Source organism: Dipodomys merriami, unplaced genomic scaffold, assembly GCF_024711535.1.
Source record: "Dipodomys merriami isolate MVZ:Mamm:240054 unplaced genomic scaffold, mDipMer1.0.p SCAF_103, whole genome shotgun sequence".
NCBI classification, from domain to species: domain Eukaryota; kingdom Metazoa; phylum Chordata; class Mammalia; order Rodentia; family Heteromyidae; genus Dipodomys; species Dipodomys merriami.
Genome location: NW_027202305.1, coordinates 1,949,348 through 1,970,695, shown reverse-complemented (window position 1 = coordinate 1,970,695; position 21,348 = coordinate 1,949,348). Strand labels below are relative to the sequence as shown.

Below are 21,348 nucleotides of genomic sequence, written 5' to 3'. Positions count from 1 at the left end.
CTGTGCTCCCAGCAGTACCGTGTGCTGTGTTCCCAGCAGTACCGTGTGCTGTGCTCCCGTGTGCTGTGTTCCCAGCAGTACTGTGCACTGTGTTCCCAGCAGTACTGTGCACTGTGCTCCCAGCAGTACCGTGTGCTGTGTTCCCAGCAGTACTGTGCACTGTGTTCCCAGCAGTACTGTGCACTGTGCTCCCAGCAGTACCGTGCGCTGTGTTCCCAGCAGTACCGTGTGCTGTGCTCCCAGCAGTACCGTGTGCTGTGTTCCCAGCAGTACCGTGTGCTGTGTTCCCAGCAGTACCGTGTGCTGTGTTCCCAGCAGTACCGTGTGCTGTGTTCCCAGCAGTACTGTGCACTGTGCTCCCAGCAGTACCGTGCGCTGTGTTCCCAGCAGTACCGTGTGCTGTGCTCCCAGCAGTACCGTGTGCTGTGCTCCCAGCAGTACCGTGTGCTGTGTTCCCAGCAGTACCGTGTGCTGTGTTCCCAGCAGTACCGTGTGCTGTGCTCCCGTGTGCTGTGTTCCCAGCAGTACTGTGCACTGTGTTCCCAGCAGTACCGTGTGCTGTGCTCCCAGCAGTACTGTGCACTGTGTTCCCAGCAGTACCGTGTGCTGTGTTCCCAGCAGTACTGTGTGCTGTGTTCCCAGCAGTACCGTGTGCTGTGCTCCCAGCAGTACCGTGTGCTGTGTTCCCAGCAGTACTGTGCACTGTGTTCCCAGCAGTACTGTGCACTGTGTTCCCAGCAGTACCGTGCACTGTGTTCCCAGCAGTACCGTGTGCTGTGTTCCCAGCAGTACCGTGTGCTGTGTTCCCAGCAGTACCGTGTGCTGTGCTCCCGTGTGCTGTGTTCCCAGCAGTACTGTGCACTGTGTTCCCAGCAGTACTGTGTGCTGTGTTCCCAGCAGTACTGTGTGCTGTGTTCCCAGCAGTACCGTGTGCTGTGTTCCCAGCAGTACCGTGTGCTGTGCTCCCAGCAGTACTGTGCGCTGTGTTCCCAGCAGTACTGTGCGCTGTGTTCCCAGCAGTACTGTGCACTGTGTTCCCAGCAGTACTGTGTGCTGTGCTCCCAGCAGTACTGTGTGCTGTGTTCCCAGCAGTACTGTGCACTGTGTTCCCAGCAGTACCGTGTGCTGTGTTCCCAGCAGTACTGTGCACTGTGTTCCCAGCAGTACTGTGCACTGTGTTCCCAGCAGTACTGTGCACTGTGTTCCCAGCAGTACCGTGTGCTGTGTTCCCAGCAGTACTGTGCACTGTGTTCCCAGCAGTACTGTGCACTGTGTTCCCAGCAGTACTGTGCACTGTGTTCCCAGCAGTACCGTGTGCTGTGTTCCCAGCAGTACTGTGCACTGTGCTCCCAGCAGTACCGTGTGCTGTGTTCCCAGCAGTACTGTGCACTGTGTTCCCAGCAGTACCGTGTGCTGTGTTCCCAGCAGTACTGTGCACTGTGTTCCCAGCAGTACTGTGCACTGTGTTCCCAGCAGTACCGTGTGCTGTGCTCCCAGCAGTACTGTGCACTGTGCTCCCAGCAGTACTGTGCACTGTGTTCCCAGCAGTACTGTGCACTGTGTTCCCAGCAGTACCGTGTGCTGTGTTCCCAGCAGTACCGTGTGCTGTGTTCCCAGCAGTACCGTGTGCTGTGTTCCCAGCAGTACCGTGCGCTGTGTTCCCAGCAGTACCGTGTGCTGTGTTCCCAGCAGTACCGTGTGCTGTGCTCCCAGCAGTACTGTGCACTGTGCTCCCAGCAGTACTGTGCACTGTGTTCCCAGCAGTACTGTGCACTGTGTTCCCAGCAGTACCGTGTGCTGTGTTCCCAGCAGTACCGTGTGCTGTGTTCCCAGCAGTACCGTGTGCTGTGCTCCCAGCAGTACTGTGCACTGTGCTCCCAGCAGTACTGTGCACTGTGTTCCCAGCAGTACTGTGCACTGTGTTCCCAGCAGTACCGTGTGCTGTGTTCCCAGCAGTACCGTGTGCTGTGTTCCCAGCAGTACCGTGTGCTGTGTTCCCAGCAGTACCGTGCGCTGTGTTCCCAGCAGTACTGTGCACTGTGCTCCCAGCAGTACTGTGCGCTGTGTTCCCAGCAGTACCGTGTGCTGTGTTCCCAGCAGTACTGTGCACTGTGTTCCCAGCAGTACCGTGTGCTGTGCTCCCAGCAGTACCGTGTGCTGTGTTCCCAGCAGTACCATGTGCTGTGTTCCCAGCAGTACTGTGCACTGTGTTCCCAGCAGTACTGTGCACTGTGTTCCCAGCACCACTCTGCCCTGGGCTCCCAGTACTACCATGCATCTGAATTACTAGGACCACTGTGCATCTGTATTCCAAATCTCCTGGATGCATCATCAGCCGAGATGTACGGCACTGGTTTTGTGTCTCCATCCACCTCAAAGGACCTCTCAGGACTGAGTCAGGTCATCCTGAACGCACGCCTCTGGCAGAGCTCCACGGGTATAAGGTGGTTGCTAAGGATGCGTTAGGCCTCTCACAGCGCTGGAAAAATTGCCTCCGGGGCTGAGTAAACATCGATTGCATCTAAAAAAGAGCTGTGATGATAATGGCTTGAGCTTCAAACACTCTCAAGATCTTCCAGCCTGACTGCAGATCTGGGAGCCATTATCCCACGGGTCAGAGCGAGCCTGCGGGCCCACCTGAGCTTGCGGGCGTAGACAGGCTGGCACATGGAAAGGACTCCATGAACAACTGTTGGATGAACATGTGTTCTGCCTACAGCCGACGCCGCCTCTGAGCATCTCAGGACTCGGGTGTGAGTAACCAACGAAGCTTCGAGTGGAGCCAAGAGGCCATGCGCCTCCCCGAGCCCTGCCTTCTCACTAGCATTTCTAGACGCTGCACTGTCTCTGCCCTCCCAGGAACCCTTCTAACTCCCGCGCCACACCAGACCCAGAGCGGATCTGCAACACAAACAGAAGACCAGTCCGATGATACCTGAAAGAAGAGTTAGAGACTGGCCAGCGGGGACCTGGGAGCCTAAGGAAGCGGGTCACGGGGAGCCTGTCCCAGTGCTACGGAGGAGAAGGTGGCTGTGGGTGGCGAGAGGCGTGGCGAGTGCTCCCCAAATGGCCGCCGGGGGCAGCGGCAGAGGAGGAAGGGCAGGACTTGGATAAATGCTACTTCAACAGAGATAGTAAGAGCCTGGACAGAACCAGGGTGAGAAGAGCAAACAAGAACAAATGCTTCAACTCAGACGGCTCTGTACCGAGGTGAGATGGGGCACCGGCACCGTGAGTTCAAGTACTGGTTGACCACCAGCCATACCCTAAGTGCTTGGCTAGGTAGTCGGGGTTGAATGGCGACCAAGCGCCATTGACCACAAGAGGGCAGTGGCCTTGCCGAAGAGAGCACCATGTTGGATTGAGCGAAGGAAGGAGGCCTGGATGGCGTCTCCAGTCATGGCCCGGTCCACTGAAGGACGGTCACACTGCTAAGAAAGGGTAAGACAGAAAATACAGGCCAGGTGCCCCTGGCTCACGCCTGTAATCCTAGCTACTCAGGAGGCTGATGATACTGGTTTGAAGCCAGCCCAGGCAGGAAGTTCAATGCACCACCAGAAAACCGGAAGTGGAGCAGTGGCTCAAAGTGGTAGAGCACCAGGCTTGAGCAAAAAGAGCTCAGGGACAGCTCCGGGGCCCTGAGGACCAGCCCTACAACAGAGAGGAAGGGAGGGGGAGGAAGGGAGGGGAGGGGGGGAGAAAGGGGGGAAGAGAAAGGGAGAGAAGGGGAGGGAAGGGAGGAAAAGAAGTAAGGAAAGAAAAGAGAAAAGTAAAGAAAAGAAAATACAGAAAGAGCAGACAAGACATGACAAGGCGTCCATGCCCGCTCCCACTGCAGTAATAAGTTATGGTATACTCAGTAGCTCATAAACAACGGAAAGGCGCTTACCGTGCTGAAAGCTGCCCGGTGAGAGGGTGTCCTTACAGAGCGTGCGGGGAGCCGGGGGCTGAGCCCTCCACACACACGCACACGCACGCACGCACAGACACACACACGCACACGCACGCACACGGACACTGACCGTGAGCAGCAGCAGCCTCTGCCTCACATCTTGGCCCACACCCTGCTACCATCACTGAGTTCTCAACACAACCAAAGTGGGCACAAACGTGCACAGCCAGCTCAAGGCAACACACAAACATATACAAGGCAGACCGTAATGACAAAACTTTGTTTTTTTTAAATGACTAGTTAAGACCACATGGCTTCCTCAAACAAATCTACTATTCTATGTAAGAAAACACAGGAAGATCTTCACATTAAAAGACAAAACAAGGGCTGGGAAGGTGGCTCAGTGGTAGAGTGCTTGCCTTGCATGCATGAGGCGCTGGGTTCGATTCCTCAGCACCACATAAGCAGAAAAAGCCAGAAGTGGCGCTGTGACTCAAGTGGTAGAGCACTAGTCAAGCTGAAGAGCTGAGGGACAGCGCCCAGGCCCAGAGTTCAGGCCTGGACCAAAAACAAAACAAAACAAAAAAAAAACAAAAAACCTAGATAACTTGTGACTCTTTGTAAAGACTTTTTGATCTCTCAGAATGTGTGGTATGGGGCACATGTGTGTGGTGTGTGCATGTGTTGGTATGTGCTGTTGTGGGTGTTGGTGTAGGGTGTGTGCTGTATGGTGTGAGGTATGTGTTGGTGTGCAGTGTAGTGTGTGTGTTATGTGTGTTGGTGTGCTTGCAATTTGGTGCTTATACCAAGTCTCACACATTCTAGGCAAGCACTCTGTCCAAGCTACATCCTCAGCCCTGGTTTCTTAAACAGAGTAATTTCTAGGAAGGTTATTTTAATTATTGAGCTCCCTCTAGTGAACCCAAAATGTGATCTGCTTTGCTAATTTTAGAAAGTCACAAATATTTTCATAAAGTCAACTCTCCCTGGGCAACTGCTAAATATAACTGCAGGGAGCGCAGGACAAGCACGAATAGAGGTACGGCCAGTGGGAACAAGTCCAGAAACCTAAAGAATGGAATGGCTAGGAACAAGCCGCTCATTTGGAGTAACAACGAATGATGGAATAGTGTGATCTCAACAGGCGGTGAAGAAAGGCTGAAAACCAGAGCCTGAGAAAGTCTGATCTGATATAAAGACGTGGCTGTCGAGCAATGGCCTGCGCGTGGCGCTTGCGCGATGCCAGGCGGTGTGAAGAGGGCGGAGGGCCGAGCAGGAGCCCTGCACAGGCACCGGGGGGAGCGCATTCAGAGCATTCTGCCCAGGAAACGCCCCAGGCATGCGCGGATGGAAGGAACGCCATCCCCAGGTGCGCCCACATGTTAGGAGGCTCGTGTGAGGGCAGAAGACATCGCTCCCGAAGGCACCCCTCTACAAAGAGGAGATCCCCGGCCAAGTCTGGCAACGTGGAGATGACCGGACCTGCGACGGCTACCTCAGCCCTGGGAAGCCGCACACAAGCAGAAGGAAGGACGCGAGACACATCTCCACAAGCATACAAGACTCCACGCGGCCAGCTGACATGACATCATGCCAGCCCAAGTGTCCAGGAATCAGCTCACAACTATGAGCATGCTATCAACGCAGAGACATAGATTACATCCAGAAACTCTAGGTTTTTCAGGTTACTAGCAGAGGAAATGGGGATCTTCACACACGCACACACACACACACACACACACACACACACACACACACACACACACACACACACACACACACACACACACACACACACAGACTTCTACAGACATCAAGACCCTGAAGTTTATGAGATGAACTCAGGCCAAAGGTTTTTTTGGGGTGTTTTTGAAAGACAATAGTGATGTGGGACACAACCCTTGAGAAAAATGTCACCTCTCAACTTGGATAAGATTTAGGTGTTTGATGTCAGAATTACTGTAGCCTGAAAAATACCTTCCTTTCAAAAGTGCCAACACTTTATTAATGGCACAGGGGAAAAAAAAGTAGACAATTTATTAGGTTCCTACATCGTTTTTGGTCAGCTCTTTTGGGATATGAGCAAATACAGCCATGTTGACATTAGCTGTGCTGTTAAAACACAAAGGCAGAAGAGAAACAGTTGTGCTGGCCTTTGCTCAAGTGGAGTTAGTGTTGGCCAAGTTTATAAAGCATACAACAGATGTCAAGATAAACATGCTTTTAAAGGTATTTTCTAAAATAGTAGTATGATGAAACAAAACTGTATTGTTTCACCACAAAGCAGAAATACATATATATATGTATATATTACCTCAGATACATTTATGTAGCTGTCACTCAGTAACCCAAGCATAGTGTGATGTGCAACTCTCTTAAAAATGAAAAGAATTAAGTAGTTTAGATTCATGTTGTAAAACAAAACAAAACAAAAAGTCTCTAGGGCCTAGGACGACCTACAGAGTGCCCGGTGTTAGGTCTGAAATAATTTCCTCCAAATTCTTGAATGAAGATCTAATGAGTGTGTCACAGAAATCCAAGACAGCACTAATGTGGTTGGCATTATCAAGCTCTGTTGGTGGGCTGAGCCGTAGCTCCTAAATGGCCGGGGAGACTGAACTCATTGGGAGAGATGCTCAGAGGTTAGACCGCTTGGCTCTGTCCTGGCTTCAGGAAGTCTGGAATAAGCCGTCTGGAGATCTGTCTTCCGTGAAGTCCCCAGCTCATTTTATGGCTAGTCACAGGACTGGGGAGTAGACCGGTGGATCGTGAAGAGTTGTTAGCAGAGACGACCTTGAGAAATCCACTCCCCATACTCTAGCCAACGCTGGCTGCTGAGCCGGAGCTGCAGGCAGGAGCTGGACGCCCACACGAGCTGCTGACAATGCCATGGTCATTCACACGAGAGCCACACACGGGCGGCCAGGGAGCTGAGACAGGAGACGCACCTGAAACAGGAGGCTCAGATTTCCCGGAGGGACTGGGAGTGCCACAGGGCTTTGAGGACAGAGACGAGGAAAGACTTTAGGGAACGGAGAGACGGTCCCTGGCGCACTGGCTGAGAAGAGAGGGCCGCGGAAAGAAGCTCAGAGGCAACGCATCCATGAACAAGAACGGCTTACAGTTGAAAACACACAGAGGCTGAAGGCACAAGTAATTTTGCCATTCTTTGGGTACAATTTCCAACTGAAATAACAGCCGTTTTAATAATGGAGTGGCTTTTGTGATATGTTAATGCAATTTTAATTTCTAATTTTTCAAGAAAATACAATGAAAAATTATTGTACTATGTTGAAACTCAATTCCTACCTTTATCATATTGTTTGTCATCTAGCCTTGAGCTTAAAAGCTAAGCAAGAACAAGAGCGCCTGAGTTCAAGCTCTGATACTGACGCAAAAGGAGGAGGGAGGAAGAGGGAGGAAGAAGGAGGGAAGAAGACAGAAAAGGAGAAAGAGGGAAGAGGGAGGAGGAGGAGAGATGAAGGAGGAGAATGAAGAGGGGGAGGAGAGGGAGAAAGAAAGAGGAGAAAGAGAAGGAGGAGGAAGAGGAGGAGGTGGAGGAGGAGAAAGAGAAGGAAGAGAGAGGGAGGAGAGGAAGTAGAGAAAGAGAAAGAAGAGGAGGAGGAAGTAGAGGAAGAGGAGGGGCAGCGGCAGCAACAGCACTAACAGAGGAAGGAATGATGTGACAAAATTTCAAGCTGTTCACTAAAGCTACCAGCTCCTCTTCCTGGGCAATGACCTCTGCCACTCTTCCCCTGCTCTCCTGGAGCTGTGTGCAGGTGATGGGACAGAGAGCCAAAGACAAGCCCCATCCGCAGGCCTGTGCATGGAAAGTCTCCATCCAGAGGTCAAAGCAGAGGACGGAGCCGGACGATGTGCCACTCACGTCATGAATGCCGGCCACAGCACCGGCTCTAGGCTTGCGGTGGGTAAATCTGGCAGGCTGTGGAAAGCCACGGGATGAGTGTACAGGGAGGGGGGATCTTCATCAGTGGAGTCTTATATATAAAGAATCGCAGCAGAAAAGAATAAGACCTCCACAGGAAACATAAAAGTCCTATCTCTAAATAAGAATGACTCCTGTCTAAGTTTGAAAGAGGCAAAGAAAGATACTTTAAATGAATCAAGGCTGTCCTGAAGTGGACCAAGGTTAATAAAGGACTTCAAGGGTAACGGGGGTCAATCTGGCAAAACTAATTTTCGGAGCATCATTGCCCTGAGATCCAGGATGAAGAATGCACACAGAGACTCCCGATAACGAATCCATACCACGTCCGTGAGTCACTATGAGAAGCATCTTACTCCGAGGCATGAGTGTGTTCACAGAATTCTCTCCATATCTCTATGTAATACATTTCTACATATCATAACTATTACTATTGAAAAATAAGTGCCCAGCTAGCAACAAATTATAAGATAAAATGAGTATAGAAATTTGTAATAAAAGACCGTCAACTCTGATGAATTGCCAAACCTCCCAATGCCATTGCCAAACCCAGCTTTTAAAAGACGTTTTACATGCTTTTGACAAAACTAATTCACATTGAAAAAATGAGAATAGCTGAGTTCAGAAAGTGCCACTGTCTTCACCATGTCGATTACTATCTTTCAAAAGGTCATAGGTTATCCCAAATCAGGCATATCCTACTAAAAGTAAAACAGGAACAGAAAGACACAGCACACTATGACATTAACACATAGCACGACAATGTGTTATAAAGAACTGCCGGTGAGGCAGCCTGGGCCAGCTGTTCAGATGGTCCAAGGAAGCAGCTCCTTCCACGCCACCACTGCAGAGATGGCCTTCCAGGAGGAGACAGAATTTCCCTGGCGATAACTTACATTAGGAAGTGTTTTCTTCTCTCAAAGCCTAATTTCAGTGGTCCATGTAGGCCTTTCAGAAAAAGTGAGACTATCTGTGTGACATTGGAGTATCTTAAAAGTTTAGCTGGATGTGGTAGCAGATGCCTGTAATACTAGCTCTGAAGAGGATCCTAACTTTGAGTCCAGCTTGCGCTGTATCATGACTCAAAACTTTGCAGTTGGCTTTTTACTTGACACTGAAAAAAGGTGGTGTGGTTCGTCACATCAATACCTATCAGACCCTCACCATGAAAATGTCTGCAAATGGTGAGCTTCCAGCCCAGGGCAGAGCCACACACGGAATGGGGTAAGATTGGTGTGGAATAATGCCTTGCTCTGCTTTTAGCAGCGATCCACTTTTGGGCCAAAATTTGATAGTCTGGGAAAACAGCTGTCTAGTGAGAATGTTCTTTGTGCAGGAGAGCAGAAGAATTTAATATCCGGAGTCTGGGAGGTGGCAGCCGTTGGCGGCCGGGGAAGGGAAAACCCTCTTTTGGGTCCCTTCTGAAATGTGTTCTTTGTGCCCAGTGATGTCTGATGCGCAGGGCTCTCAACAGACGCACCACGCAGGGGGCTGAGGGGAGCCAGGACCGCCCCCCACACAGGGACAGACAACGCCCTGGAGGGAGGAGACGGCCGGGAGAGGTCGGACCCAGAAAAAGGGCTTGGCAGCGCTGTGTGCGGCTCCTGAGCTCCCTGGAGATGACTCAACAAAGGCGATACCACGCACGACACCAAAGCGCCAGGAGAGAATTCAGGGACCGGCCCCTCCTCAGCCCACACCAGCCACACCGCAGACAGACCCAAGTAGCAGCACAAAGCGTTAGCTGCGGAACTACGTGGAAACCACAGGAAACCTTCGACGCATCACTGGCCGCCTCATCCCAAGCCAGGCGTCCCTCACTCAACCCCAGCCAGCTGCGTTTTCCCTACGGACTTCTACAAGATCTTACAGCTCGTCCCTGGCATCACCTATAATTACCCATGCCACTGGCACCAGTAATTTAAAGTAAAATCTTTAGTGAAACAAACTAGTTTGGGAACTGACCGCGACTGTGCAGGGCCCTCAGGAAGGCGGTCTTAGGTGTGTGTGGCGGAGGACGGCCGGAGGAGCTGCGGGGCGAGAGCAGGGGAGACCCCACCACGGGACACGGAGAAAGCGCCTCCATCTGCCCCGCCAGAATGGGTAGGCTGTCTTCATGGCCCTGGGGCTCCCAAACAGGTGTGATGATTGAAAACAGAAGACTGCCCTCACCACACACACAGTGTGGTGGGATTTCTAATGGACATGTCACAGGTGAAGGTGGGAAGGAGAGGCCTTGGGCAGCGGTGAACTAACTGTCTGTATTCTACTTGCAGCAGCACAACATGGAGTCTAAGTAGACTGAGAAGCTTTTAAAACCAATCTCTAGAGCATACACTTAAAAACTTGGACAAAGCAGCATAGTGCTTTTAGACAATTGCTAACACAACGTCCTCAAGACCTCAGTACTAGGAACTACTGCAGACAGCAGAAGATGGCCAGGAAATATCCTCAACCAATGAACATTTACCATTAAAACAAACATCGGGAGAAAGATTACAAAGGATAAAATGCTGCATTTATAAAGGAGAAGTGAATGTGAAAGATAGAAAATGTTCTGTGAATGGCTTATTTGCATACATGGAAGAATACGATAGAGTAGAAAACAGATACATTTAATCTAATGTACCAGGGGAAATATTCAAAAAGGTGATATGATTAAAACTCAGTTATAAAAGAGGTAGAAGGCATGAACATGTATTGTTTGACTCCATTATTAAAGTTATTAACCAATGCACAAAAATGTAAAACTTACAGATACTAGTACCATGTAATGATTTGATACCCACAGATACTAGGCAATGTTTAAATACGATTAAACATACCTACCTTTGTATATCATTTTCAAATGGTAAAAATATCCAGAATAATTTCTCTTCACTTTTAAAAAATGCATTATATAACTGTTATCTACACCTATTCTACTGTGCAAAACCATACACAAGAACTTCTTACAACTCACTGGTCAACTTCTCTGCATGTGTGTCTCTTCCGTACCCTCCCTGGATTCTAGCAATCTCTCCCTCCCTCCCTCTCTCTCTCTCCCTCCCTCCCTCCCTCCCTCCCTTCCTCCCTCCCTCCCTCTCCCCCTCCTGCTCCTTGCCTCCCACTCCTCACTATAGCAGTCTAAAGCCGTGATCTCCCACCTCAGCCTTCCAAATTCCTTGATTACAGCAGGACACCGCCAGGCCCACTACGCCTTTACTCTTAATAACACATAGTCTGATGACTCCTACTCAGTGTGCCCAGTGTGTGTTCACTATGACAAACCTCTATTTTTAGTGCTTGTACTCAGTCTTTCCTCCTGCTAAAGTAGTCTGTGTAGGTACGAGCTTTCAGCAGTAATTTGGAAAGTTCTCTAAAAGCCATATGACATTAGAGAGCAAAACGCTAGCCTATGTCATCAAATCCTGCAGCATAGATCTCCATGTCTATGTAGCCCGGAGACGCAGAATGTAACAAGAGTGGCCATGTGTGAGTGCCGAACCACAGAACCAAACCACGGCACCACAAAACAACAGACACATACATCCAGCTGACGAAGAACCACAGGACCAGAGAACATGCCTCAGCCACCAGCAATGGAGAACACCAACGACACAAAGGGACATTCGTACATTTCAGACATTGCAAATGATCGTGAGAGTGAAACTCCCAATAGTCACATATGTGTTTATATATGTATCAAAATAACCAGGAAAAATGTATGAAAATAATGTGTTCACAACAACAGAGACCGTGAAGTTCTTCTTCAGGAAGATGAAGCATCATTGAGGATTCAGAAGAGAATGAGACTCCTCATCCTCCATCTCCCCACTTCCCATCCTTTCTAACTGAACCCCGATTTTGTTCACATATTGGTAGCAAAGTGCCCTCTGGAGCGGAATTGGCTGTAGGAGATGAGTCATGGGTGGAGAAATCAAATTCTCCCTTGAGTAACTGGGTTATAGTGAGCGGATGACTCAGTTCTGGCCGATGTTTGGATAGGATGTTGGAGAAGTAGGCTTTTAGGTACATTTCTTTCTTGATTGAAAAAAAAAAAAGACATGCCAAGAGGAACTCTTATTCCTAATTCTGGATGCATCCGTGTGAAACTCTTACTCCTAATTCTGGATGCACCCGCGCGATGCTTTGATGTCTGGGCTTTGGTGGTGGTCATCTTTGGACAGCAGGGAACAAGGAAGCTGACTGAGGCGAGCTGGCCTTGGGAACAGGCAGGAGCCATGAGCTATGGGGCTGCTGCGCGCTCTCTAGATGACAGTGGGCGTCTGGCAGGTGTCTGTGGCGCCCTGTGGAGCGCCCTGGCGTGAGGAGCCACACAGGTGTGAGCCACCAGGCTGAGGACGCCCACGAACACTAGAAAAGTGGGAGAAACACAGTAGAAAACTGGAGACCCTGTCAGAGGTGTTTTGTTGTTGTTGTAGTTATCACACAGGGCACAATGCATAAAAGTTGTCAATGGATCATTTATGTCTCAGTCATTAGCAACGTCTGCTCTTCCAAAGACACCATTGAGAACACAAAGACAAATGAGAATTCCGAAGCAAGTTTCAATGATCAGCAAACAACTTTTTTTTTTAAGCAAACAAAGGCTCTGAAGCCCTGCCAGAGATCTGTGAGGAAGCCGTGTGGATGGGAAGAAAGACAGCTCTGCTTAGTTCCACCAGCGTCGGGGGAAATGCAAAGCAAAGCCACAGTGAGATCCACTGCACTTCCATTACAATGGCTGGAGTTAACGGCCACGATCCCTACTGTTCAGGATGTGGAGGAATTGCAACGCAAGGCAACTAGTTTAGAAAATGGTCAATCAAATGCACACCTACCAGCTTAGTCCATCAGGGTTGCGGTGAGACTGTGAACGGCAAAGCTGAGGTACAGCAGGAATTTACCCCACACACAGGGCGGTGGAGTCTGACTTGTCCCTGGGGAGGGAGGTCCGCTCCGCCCGCCCCCCCACCCCGCCCGCGCTCCCCTTCCTAGACTGCACCTGCTCAAGGTCGCCGGGTGTGAGAAGCAGGCAGGCCTCTTTCCCAAGGACCTCACCAGCTCAGCCCCAACACCCTGCCTGCCAGGTTTCAATGTACCATTTTTGTGGAGAGTATAAACATTCAAACTATAGCCTGCACCAGGACCTTGGAATGAATTTCTACTCAGAATATCTACTCTGCAATCAAAGTGGGGACTACTGATGCACCCCCAAAGTTACTGTGCTGAAAGAATTATGATGTAAGAACCACATTCCATATGGCCCAGGTTGGGGGGGGAAGCAAACCCCATCTCAAAAACAACCAGAGCCAAAAGAGCTGAAGGGGTGACTGAAGAGGATAGCACCCACAGCTAGCAAACGCAAGGCCTTAGCAACACTGTGTGTGTGTGTGTGTGTGTGTGTGTGTGTGTGTGTGTGTATGTGTGTGTATGCCCTACACCCTTCCCCCAAAAGGAGCCTAATTCCTACTCCACTACACACCAACATGTGTCTGTGGTGTGTAACTCTGCAGTGAGGGAGTGAATACAGACTCTGGACCTTTGATTTTCCTCCCCCAAACCAACAAAGCATTCAACTCATGGAGTGGCAGCCTACAATACTTCTCAGCTCTGTCAAGGGCATAAAAGACAAAGTTGTGAAATACAAGTCTGAGAAATTATTCCCACCAACAACTAAGTAGACCACAATAAAATATGGTGTCTTGGCTGGGATACCAGAGAGGAAAATAGACATTAAGCAAAAACTGAGTATCAGCATAGGTTATGGGTGTTCCTCAATTGTTACAAAACTAGGCTCTTAATATAAGGTGCTAAGAGGGAAACTTTGTAGACTATTCTACAAAGTAGCTGGGCACCAGTGGCTCACACCTATAATCCTAGCAACTCAGGAGGCTGAGATCTGAGGATCACAGTTCGAAGCCAGTTTGGGCAGGAAAGCCTGTGAGACTCTTATCTTCATTAAACCACCAAAAAAGAAAAAAGAGAAAGGAAAAGCTGGAAGTGGAGCTGTGGCTCAAGTGGTAGAACACTAGCATTGAGCAAAAGAACCTTGAGGACAGTGCCCAGGCCCTGAGTTCAAGCCCCAGGACTGGCTGGCTGGCTGGCTGGCTGGCTGGTGTGTGTGTGTATGCATGCACACACATACATACATACACACACACATGTCTACCAAAAAACTAATCAAGGAAAAAACCCACTGAGATCTTCAATACATGTAGAATACATCATTTTAAGTGTTTAGCCAATGTGAATATTTTAAAACTAATCTATAGTGAAAGAAAGCAGAGAGCAATGCAGGGGAGAGAGAGTGTGGTGAGGGCATTAAACATCTGCACGATGACTCTTATGCAGAAGGAAATGTGTGTCATGTTGTTTGGGTGATGGCATACACAGGTTGAAGACACACATGACAACAAATTGTTGTGTATGTTTTCGTCTATGCATCTTGGGCTGGGGACATGGCTTGGTTGTGGGCCTGCCTGCCCAGTGTGAGCCTGCAGCCCTGAATTCAAAGCCCGGCATTGGAATAAAACATGTGGTTTGGTGACACATCATACAGTGTAAACAGACAGCTTACTGTGTGACAATCGTGCCCCGATAAAGCTTGCTCCTCCCATCCTGCCCCCCCCCCCCCGAAACTGAGAGGAAGAAAGTGCTAAGTTTAAGTTTTCTTCTCTAAAAACGGCTTTTATGAATATTTGGAGTTAGCGCCACCACATCTTACTTTAGCCAGTGAATTCTGTTTTAGTCAGAGATTCAAGCCGGAGGTGTTGGTTTGTGCTGTAACTCCAGCCTTGGGGGTGGGCAAGGAGCACTGAGCACTGTCAGATTGAGACCAGCCTGGGCTGCAAAGTGAGACCCTGGCTCAAAAAATAATGTTCGCTTGAGTCTCGGAGATGCTGATCACCCAGCTTAGGTGTTACCAGGACACCCTGCTTCTGTTCTTCTCCTTTCTAACCTTATGGAAATGGCCTTGCGAGGTAGCGCGTCTTGAGGGGATGGACAACCAACCAAAAGTAGCCAAATGTAATTTGTTAGATGTCAAATGAGGCCAAGTCAACAACCAGGTCAACTACCTAGCGTCCAAAATTCAATTTGTAAGACGTCCTGAGTTTGGTAAGTTTGGCTCCAAAGCTACTCATCTCTCAAGCCTCTGGCTCCAGGTTTCACACTCTTTCTCTCTAGTGTCTTTGTCCAGGCTAGAGTGGGGGGTGGGGGGACTTCCCTTCTGTCCCCTCCCCTGCGGTGGGGGAGACTTGGAGCATCCGCAGACAGATGTCTGAAACGGGATGTTTGAGATGATGCTGGAGGCCCAAGGGCCTAAGGGCAGATTGTTAGTGACTGCTCCTGAAATCTGTCCTGCAATGTTCCTCTATTCAGAGGTGACTTTTTAAAGATATATTTTTTACTGTAAAGGTACTGTACAGAGGAGTTTCAGTTACATGAGTAATGAGCACATTTCCTATTGAGCATTGTTACCTCCTCCTTTGTTTTTCCCCTACCATCCCTTCCTTCCCCACCTCCCCAACTCCTCCTCCCCCAAGTTGTAATTCGTTTTCAACATAGTGTCTTGTACATCTCATTGTTACAATGGATCAACCTGTATCCTTATTTCAGCATTTTATTTCCCTTCCCTTCCCCAAATTAGAAAAACGTATATACAAGATGCAGGACACCAGGATCAAATACAGGGGTTATACCATAGGGGGAAGAACATACAAAGAAACAAACAAAAAAAACCCACATAGTACATTATAAATACCTTGAAAACCATAGCAAGAACCCCTATTGGGGTTATTTCACTTAGTATCATCTTATCTGGTCATATGTACATAGCTTTTGTCCTCTTTTGCTTGTCCTAAACATATATTAGTTATTGCAAATAAGGGAAACCATGGGACCTAAGTTTCTTTGGGCCTGGCTTACTTCACTTCATATAATTTTTTCCAGGTCTTTCCATTTCCTAACAAATGGGGCAATGTCATTCTTTCTGATGGAGGCATAGAATTCCATTGTGTATATATGTACCACATTTTCTTGATCCATTCATCTACTGAGGGGCATCTGGGTTGGTTCCATATCTTAGCTATGGTAAATAATGCTGCAATAAACATGGTTGTGCTGGTAGCTTTAGTGTGGTCTTGTTTGTGATGATTTGGGTAAATGCCCAAAAGTGGGATTGCTGGGTCATAGGGGAGTTCTACGTGGAGTCTTTTGAGGGACTTCCATACTGCTCTCTAGAGTGGTTAAACAAGTTTGCACTCCCACCAACAATGCAGTAGGGTCCAGGGGCGACTTGTAAAGACACAACGCTCACTACTTCAGGGTGAGAACATTGCCGGGAGGAGGAAGTGTTCAACATCGCTACGGGGTTTTGTGATGAAGTGCGGGCATGCACCAGGGCCAAAGAAACCTGTCCCGGGCAGGTGTCCGCGGGGAGGTGGTGTGAGACAGCCCCACCCACTGGCGTGTGGGCTCGCGGCAGAGCCTGCAGTCCAGGGCCATCTGGGATCCGTTCATTCTAGCAGGGCAGCCGCCGTCAAGGGTCTCCCAGTGTGGGGAGCAGTCACGTGCACGCGAAACTGCGCCACGGCGGCGCGCGCGGCCCCCGGGGCCGAGCCGACGAGGGGGTGGGAGTCGGCCGGGGACTTGGCTCGCTGGTCGGTAATCGGGTAGGAAGTGCGGCGGCGGCGGCGGGTAGAGAGCGCCGGGGCCGGAGCCGCCGCGAGTCCCGGCGGCGCGCGTGCGTCCGGAGCCAGGAGCCGGAGCTGCGGGCCGCCCCGCGGCGGCGGGGATCGGGGGAAGCAGCGCGGCCGCGGGGGCGCGCGGCGGAAGGGAGCGTCGGAGGGCACCGCGGTTCCTGCGCCTCCCCGGCTCCTCTCCCCGGCCGCCGCCGCCCGTGCGGGCTGGGGACGGGCGCCACCTTCTCCTCCGCTGTCGGCGGGCGCACCCCCGCCACCCTTCCCGCAGGCGGGGCCGCGCGCGCCCGGGCTGGCCGGCGCCGCGCCCCCTCGGAGGCGGAGACCCCGGGTCCCGCACTCAGCCCTCCTGCCCCTCCGTCGGCCCCTATATCAGCGGCTCCCCGCCCGCGCCCCCTTCCCCTGCTCCCTGGAGCCGGGAGGGAAGGGGCGCCGCGGTCATGACCGAGCCCAAGCCCAAGGACGCCCGCGCCCCGTGCGCGGGGGACGGCGCGCTGGCCCCGGCCGAGGTCGGGGCGCCGCTGCTGGGCGGCGGGGACCGCGCGGTCTTCGCGGGGCCCCAGCCGTCGGACGCCTCCCTGGACGGGCTGCTCTTCCCCGGGCCGTGCGCGGGCCGGGGCCCCGCGGACGCGAAGCTGCCGGGCGCGGACGCGGCGGGCCCGGAGAAGGACGGCCGGCTGCTGGACAGCGTGCTCGACTCGCTCCTGGAGCCGCCGGGCGCGCGCGCCAGCCCGCCCGCCTGCGCCGCCGCCGGCGCCTGGTGCCTCTTCGGCCCGGGGGGCGCCGAGCTCCCCGACGACCCCCGCGTTCCGGCCACCAAGGGGGCCCCGGCGCTGCTCGCCAGCCGGCCCGAGACCAGGGCGGGCGCCGCGGGCAAGGGGCCGCCCCGGGGCCCGGCCCCGTCGGCGCGGGCGCTGCTGCTCCCCGCGCCGGGGACCCCGCCGTGGCCCGGCGCGCCCCCCAAGCCACCCGCCGCCGAGGGGGACGAGGAGGACGCCGGACCCGACGGCCCCGGGGGGCCACTGTCCCGGGCCCGAGTGCCGGGGCCCCGGGGCGGCCCCGCGGCGGAGCAGGACGCGGCCCCGCAGCCCGGGCGCGGCCCGCCGGGCGCCGCGGTGCTGGACCTGGTCCCCGTCCCGCTGCCCGTGCTGCCGCTCGGCCACGCGCTCCTGGCGGCGCGCACGCGGCAGCTGCTGGAGGGGGAGGCGCTGGACGGCCCCGGCGACTTCCCGGCCTGCGCCTACCCGCCCGACGCCGACCCCGACCCCAAGGACGACGCGTTCCCGGGCTTCGGCGACTTCCAGGCCGCGGCGCTCAAGATCAAGGAGGAGGAGGAGGGCGGCGCGGACGCGGCGGCGCGCTCCCCGCGCCCGTACCCCGCGCCCGGGGCCGCCGCCTTCGCGGACTTCGCGCCGCCGCCGCGGGCGCCCTCCTGCCGGCCCGGGGACGGCGCGGCGCCCGGCCCCGCCGCCGCCTCGCTGTCGCCCGCGCCCGCCCTGGAGTGCCTCGTCTACAAAGCGCCGGGCGCCGCCGCCCCGCCGGGCCCCTTCGCGCCCGCGCCCTGCAGGCCCGCGGGGCCCGGCGTCGGGGCCGGCGTCGCCGCCTGCCTGCTGCCCCGGGACGGCCTGGCCGCCACCTCCGCCGCCGCCGCGCCCGCGCCCGCGCCCGCGCTCTACCCGCCGCTCGGCCTCGCCCCGGCGCTCGGCTACCCGGCCGCGGCGCTCACGGACGGCCGCCCGCAGCTCTACCCGCCCTATCTCAACTACCTGAGGTGAGGCCCGCGGGCCCCTCGCGCCGCCCGGGCCCTCCGGGGGCCCTCCTCCCGGCGGGGCGCAGGGTCGCTTCACGAGGCGCGAAGCTTCGGGATTACCTGGTGTCGGTGCGGCGGGGCCGGGCCGGGCCGGGCCACCCAGGCGTTCGCGGCAGGCGCCGCGCGCGCGCGGGCGGGCGTGGAAGTGGAGCGTCGCGCGCGCGCCCGCTCTGACCCCGCTCTGACCCCGGCTCGCCCGCGCGCTCCCGAGGACTTCTGAATGCTGCCGAGTCACCAAGGGCGGGGGGGGGGGGGGTCCGTGCGCGAGCCGAGCCGGCGGGGCCAGCCGCGCCCCCCTCCACCCCCGGCCCCCGGCCTGCTGGGCCCCGGCCCCGCGCCCCCCCCCCGGCCTGCTGGGCCCCGGCCCCGCGCCCCCCCCCCGGCCTGCTCGGCCCCGGCCCCGCGCCCCCCCCCCCCGGCCTGCTCGGCCCCGGCCCCGCGCCCCCCCCCGGCCTGCTCGGCCCCGACCCCGCGCCCCCCCCCCCGGCCCCCGGCCTGCTCGGCCCCGGCCCCGCGCCCCCTCCCCCCCCCCCCCCCCCCCCGGCCTGCTCGGCCCCGGCCCCGCGTCCCCGCCGCGCTCCGGCCCGGCCGCCTCCGCGGGAAGCGCTCTGCGGGCAAGGCCCCAGGGCCGGCGCCGTTCACGAGCCTGGTGTCGCCCTTCCAGGACGGACTCGGAGGCCGGCCCCAGCCCGCAGTTCAGCCTGGAGTCCTTCCCTCAGAAGATCTGCCTGATCTGCGGGGACGAGGCGTCCGGCTGCCACTACGGCGTCCTCACCTGCGGGAGCTGCAAGGTGTTCTTCAAGAGGGCCATGGAAGGTAGGGTACCCCCCGTGCGTCATGGAGTGTAGGGTGCCCCCCGTGCGTCATGGAGTGTAGGGTGCCCCCCGTGCGTCATGGGGGGTGGGGTGCTCCCCCGTGCGTCATGGAGGGTGGGGTGCTCCCCCGTGCGCCACGGAAGGTAGAGTGCCCCCCCAGAGTCATGGAGGCTAGGGAGGCCCCCCATGGAAGGTAGCTTCCCCCAGGCTCTGTGGCTGGAGCTCTCCCCAGAGACCATCCCGTAGTCTGTAGGTGGCCGTCGCCCAGGGGGTTCTATACAGCTTCAAGGACAGGATGGACCTGTAGCAATACCATTACCATGCACTTGCTCACAATGCATTATAAATCAAACACCTGCGCCTGGCCAATCTTTGGACAGATTCTGCAGGGTTTATTGATAAAATAGTCACACGTTCCCCAGGACGGGGATTTTCTCCTCTAGGAGATGAAGTGGTAGTGGCCGGCAGGTACAGAGGCAGGTAGTGTCTCCTCCCCTGGCCTAGCTCTGTTTCCTGGGAGCACTCCTGTGCTAGGAAAGCAGCAGGCACTGACTGGGCACAGCCGTGCTCAGCCAGCACCTGTCACCCCCACTGGTAATGCCCCGCTCTTCCTCTTGGGACATGGCTCTGGGTGGCATTTCCAGTAGTCAGTTGATGCAACCTGGTTGAGTAAGCGTAATGTAGTTAAGTTATTCACAGGACACGAGACCGGAGAGAGGCACTGGCAGGTTTTTTAATTGTGTTGGAATATCATCCATGTTCCTATTACTTACTCACGATTAAGGCCCTCATTACGTTAGTGCATGCATCCCTTCATTCATCGTCTGCCGCCATGTCCAAACACTGAGCGGTAAGGGGTAAGAGCAATGAGGAGGAAGGGGAGAGCGGAACTTTCTAGCTAATTCCATGCATGTCGCTGACCACAGAGGTGGCAGGTCATTGGTTGCTGCAGTGCGTGGACAGAGCTGGGCTTCATGTGGGAAGCGATGTGCACAGAGTCAGCGAGACATACTCAGGCCATCCACAGGCCATGGTGGGTGCCGGGCAGAAAGGAAAACTCTTGTGAATGAAGTATTTCTTCCGGGTGCCACAGATCAATGGGAAACGGGCAGTGGCACAGGTCTCTTCACAGGGCATCAGAGTCAGACAAACATTCAGCTCGTCATCACAGCAGTGTGAGTTGTTTGCCTTTTCTATCTCCACAAAATCATCCAGTAATCCCTCCACTATCATTTATTTGATGAGTGGTTGGGTCTTTGAGAAGGCATTTTACCAATCATCCCATTTAATTTACTTTCCGACACAGTCTACCCTTTGGCAGTTTTCCCATGATCCTAAATGTAAACACGTAGATACTGACTAGCTTTCACGTCAAGCTCCATACCCAGGTTTCTTCTCAGTTTACTACTGAGCGTGAAGGAGCCATGGCACGGTGACCTGTCGAAGCCACCCTCTGCTATACTGAAAACTACATAGTGACAGATGGCATTTGGTGTCATGAATTCAGCCTTCTGCTCTTGCTCTGGCTTGAGTCCTTGTACTTCTAGTGACTCAAGTGATACACTCTCCTTAAAAAAAACAGAAACACTAGCCAGGTGCTGGTGGCTCAGGCCTGTCAACCTAGCTATTCAGGAGGCTGAGAGCTGAGGATCGCAGTTCAAGGCCAGCCAAGGCAAGAAAGTCTGGGAGATTCTTATCTCCAGTAAGTTACTCAGAAAAAGCCGGAAGTGATGCTGTGGCGTAGGGGGCAGAGTGCCAGCCTTACGCATAAAGAGACTCAGGGACAGTTCCCAAGCCCCAGTTCAAGCCCCATGACTGTCAAAAAAGAAAAAAGAAAAGAAAGGGGGGAGGACAGAGACACTGCCAATAAGGTATAGGTCCTATTTGATCAATAATGAAATTGTGTGTGTGTGTGTGTGGTAGAGGAGGGCTGCTAAGAAAGTGTTCTACCACCTGAGCCGTGTGTGTGTGTGCGTGTGTGTGTGTGTGTGTGTGTGTGTGTGTGTGTGTGTGTGTGGTGTGGTAGAGAAGGATCTACTGCTAGGAAGTGTTCTACCGCCTGAGCCGTGACTCCAGCCGTGGACTTTTTTTCAGATAGGATTTTGTGCTTTTCTTACACCAGCCTGGGGCCCTGGCCCTGCTGTCTCCAGGTCCCATGTAGCTGGGATTAAAGGCATGCAACACCATGCCTGATCCGATAG

General features: G+C 53.9%; 1 protein-coding gene across 1 annotated transcript in view; it reads left to right on the top strand.

Annotated features, from left to right (window-relative positions):
* Positions 1–16,962: 16,962 nt before the first annotated feature.
* The window catches only part of LOC138809612 (progesterone receptor-like), a 36,437-nt gene continuing 32,051 nt past the window's right edge, over positions 16,963–21,348 (top strand). Inside the window, exons 1-2 of the mRNA XM_069996339.1 lie at positions 16,963–18,293; positions 18,997–19,148. Coding sequence (XP_069852440.1) covers positions 16,963–18,293; positions 18,997–19,148 — 1,483 coding nt within the window. The remainder of the gene's footprint in view (positions 18,294–18,996; positions 19,149–21,348) is intronic.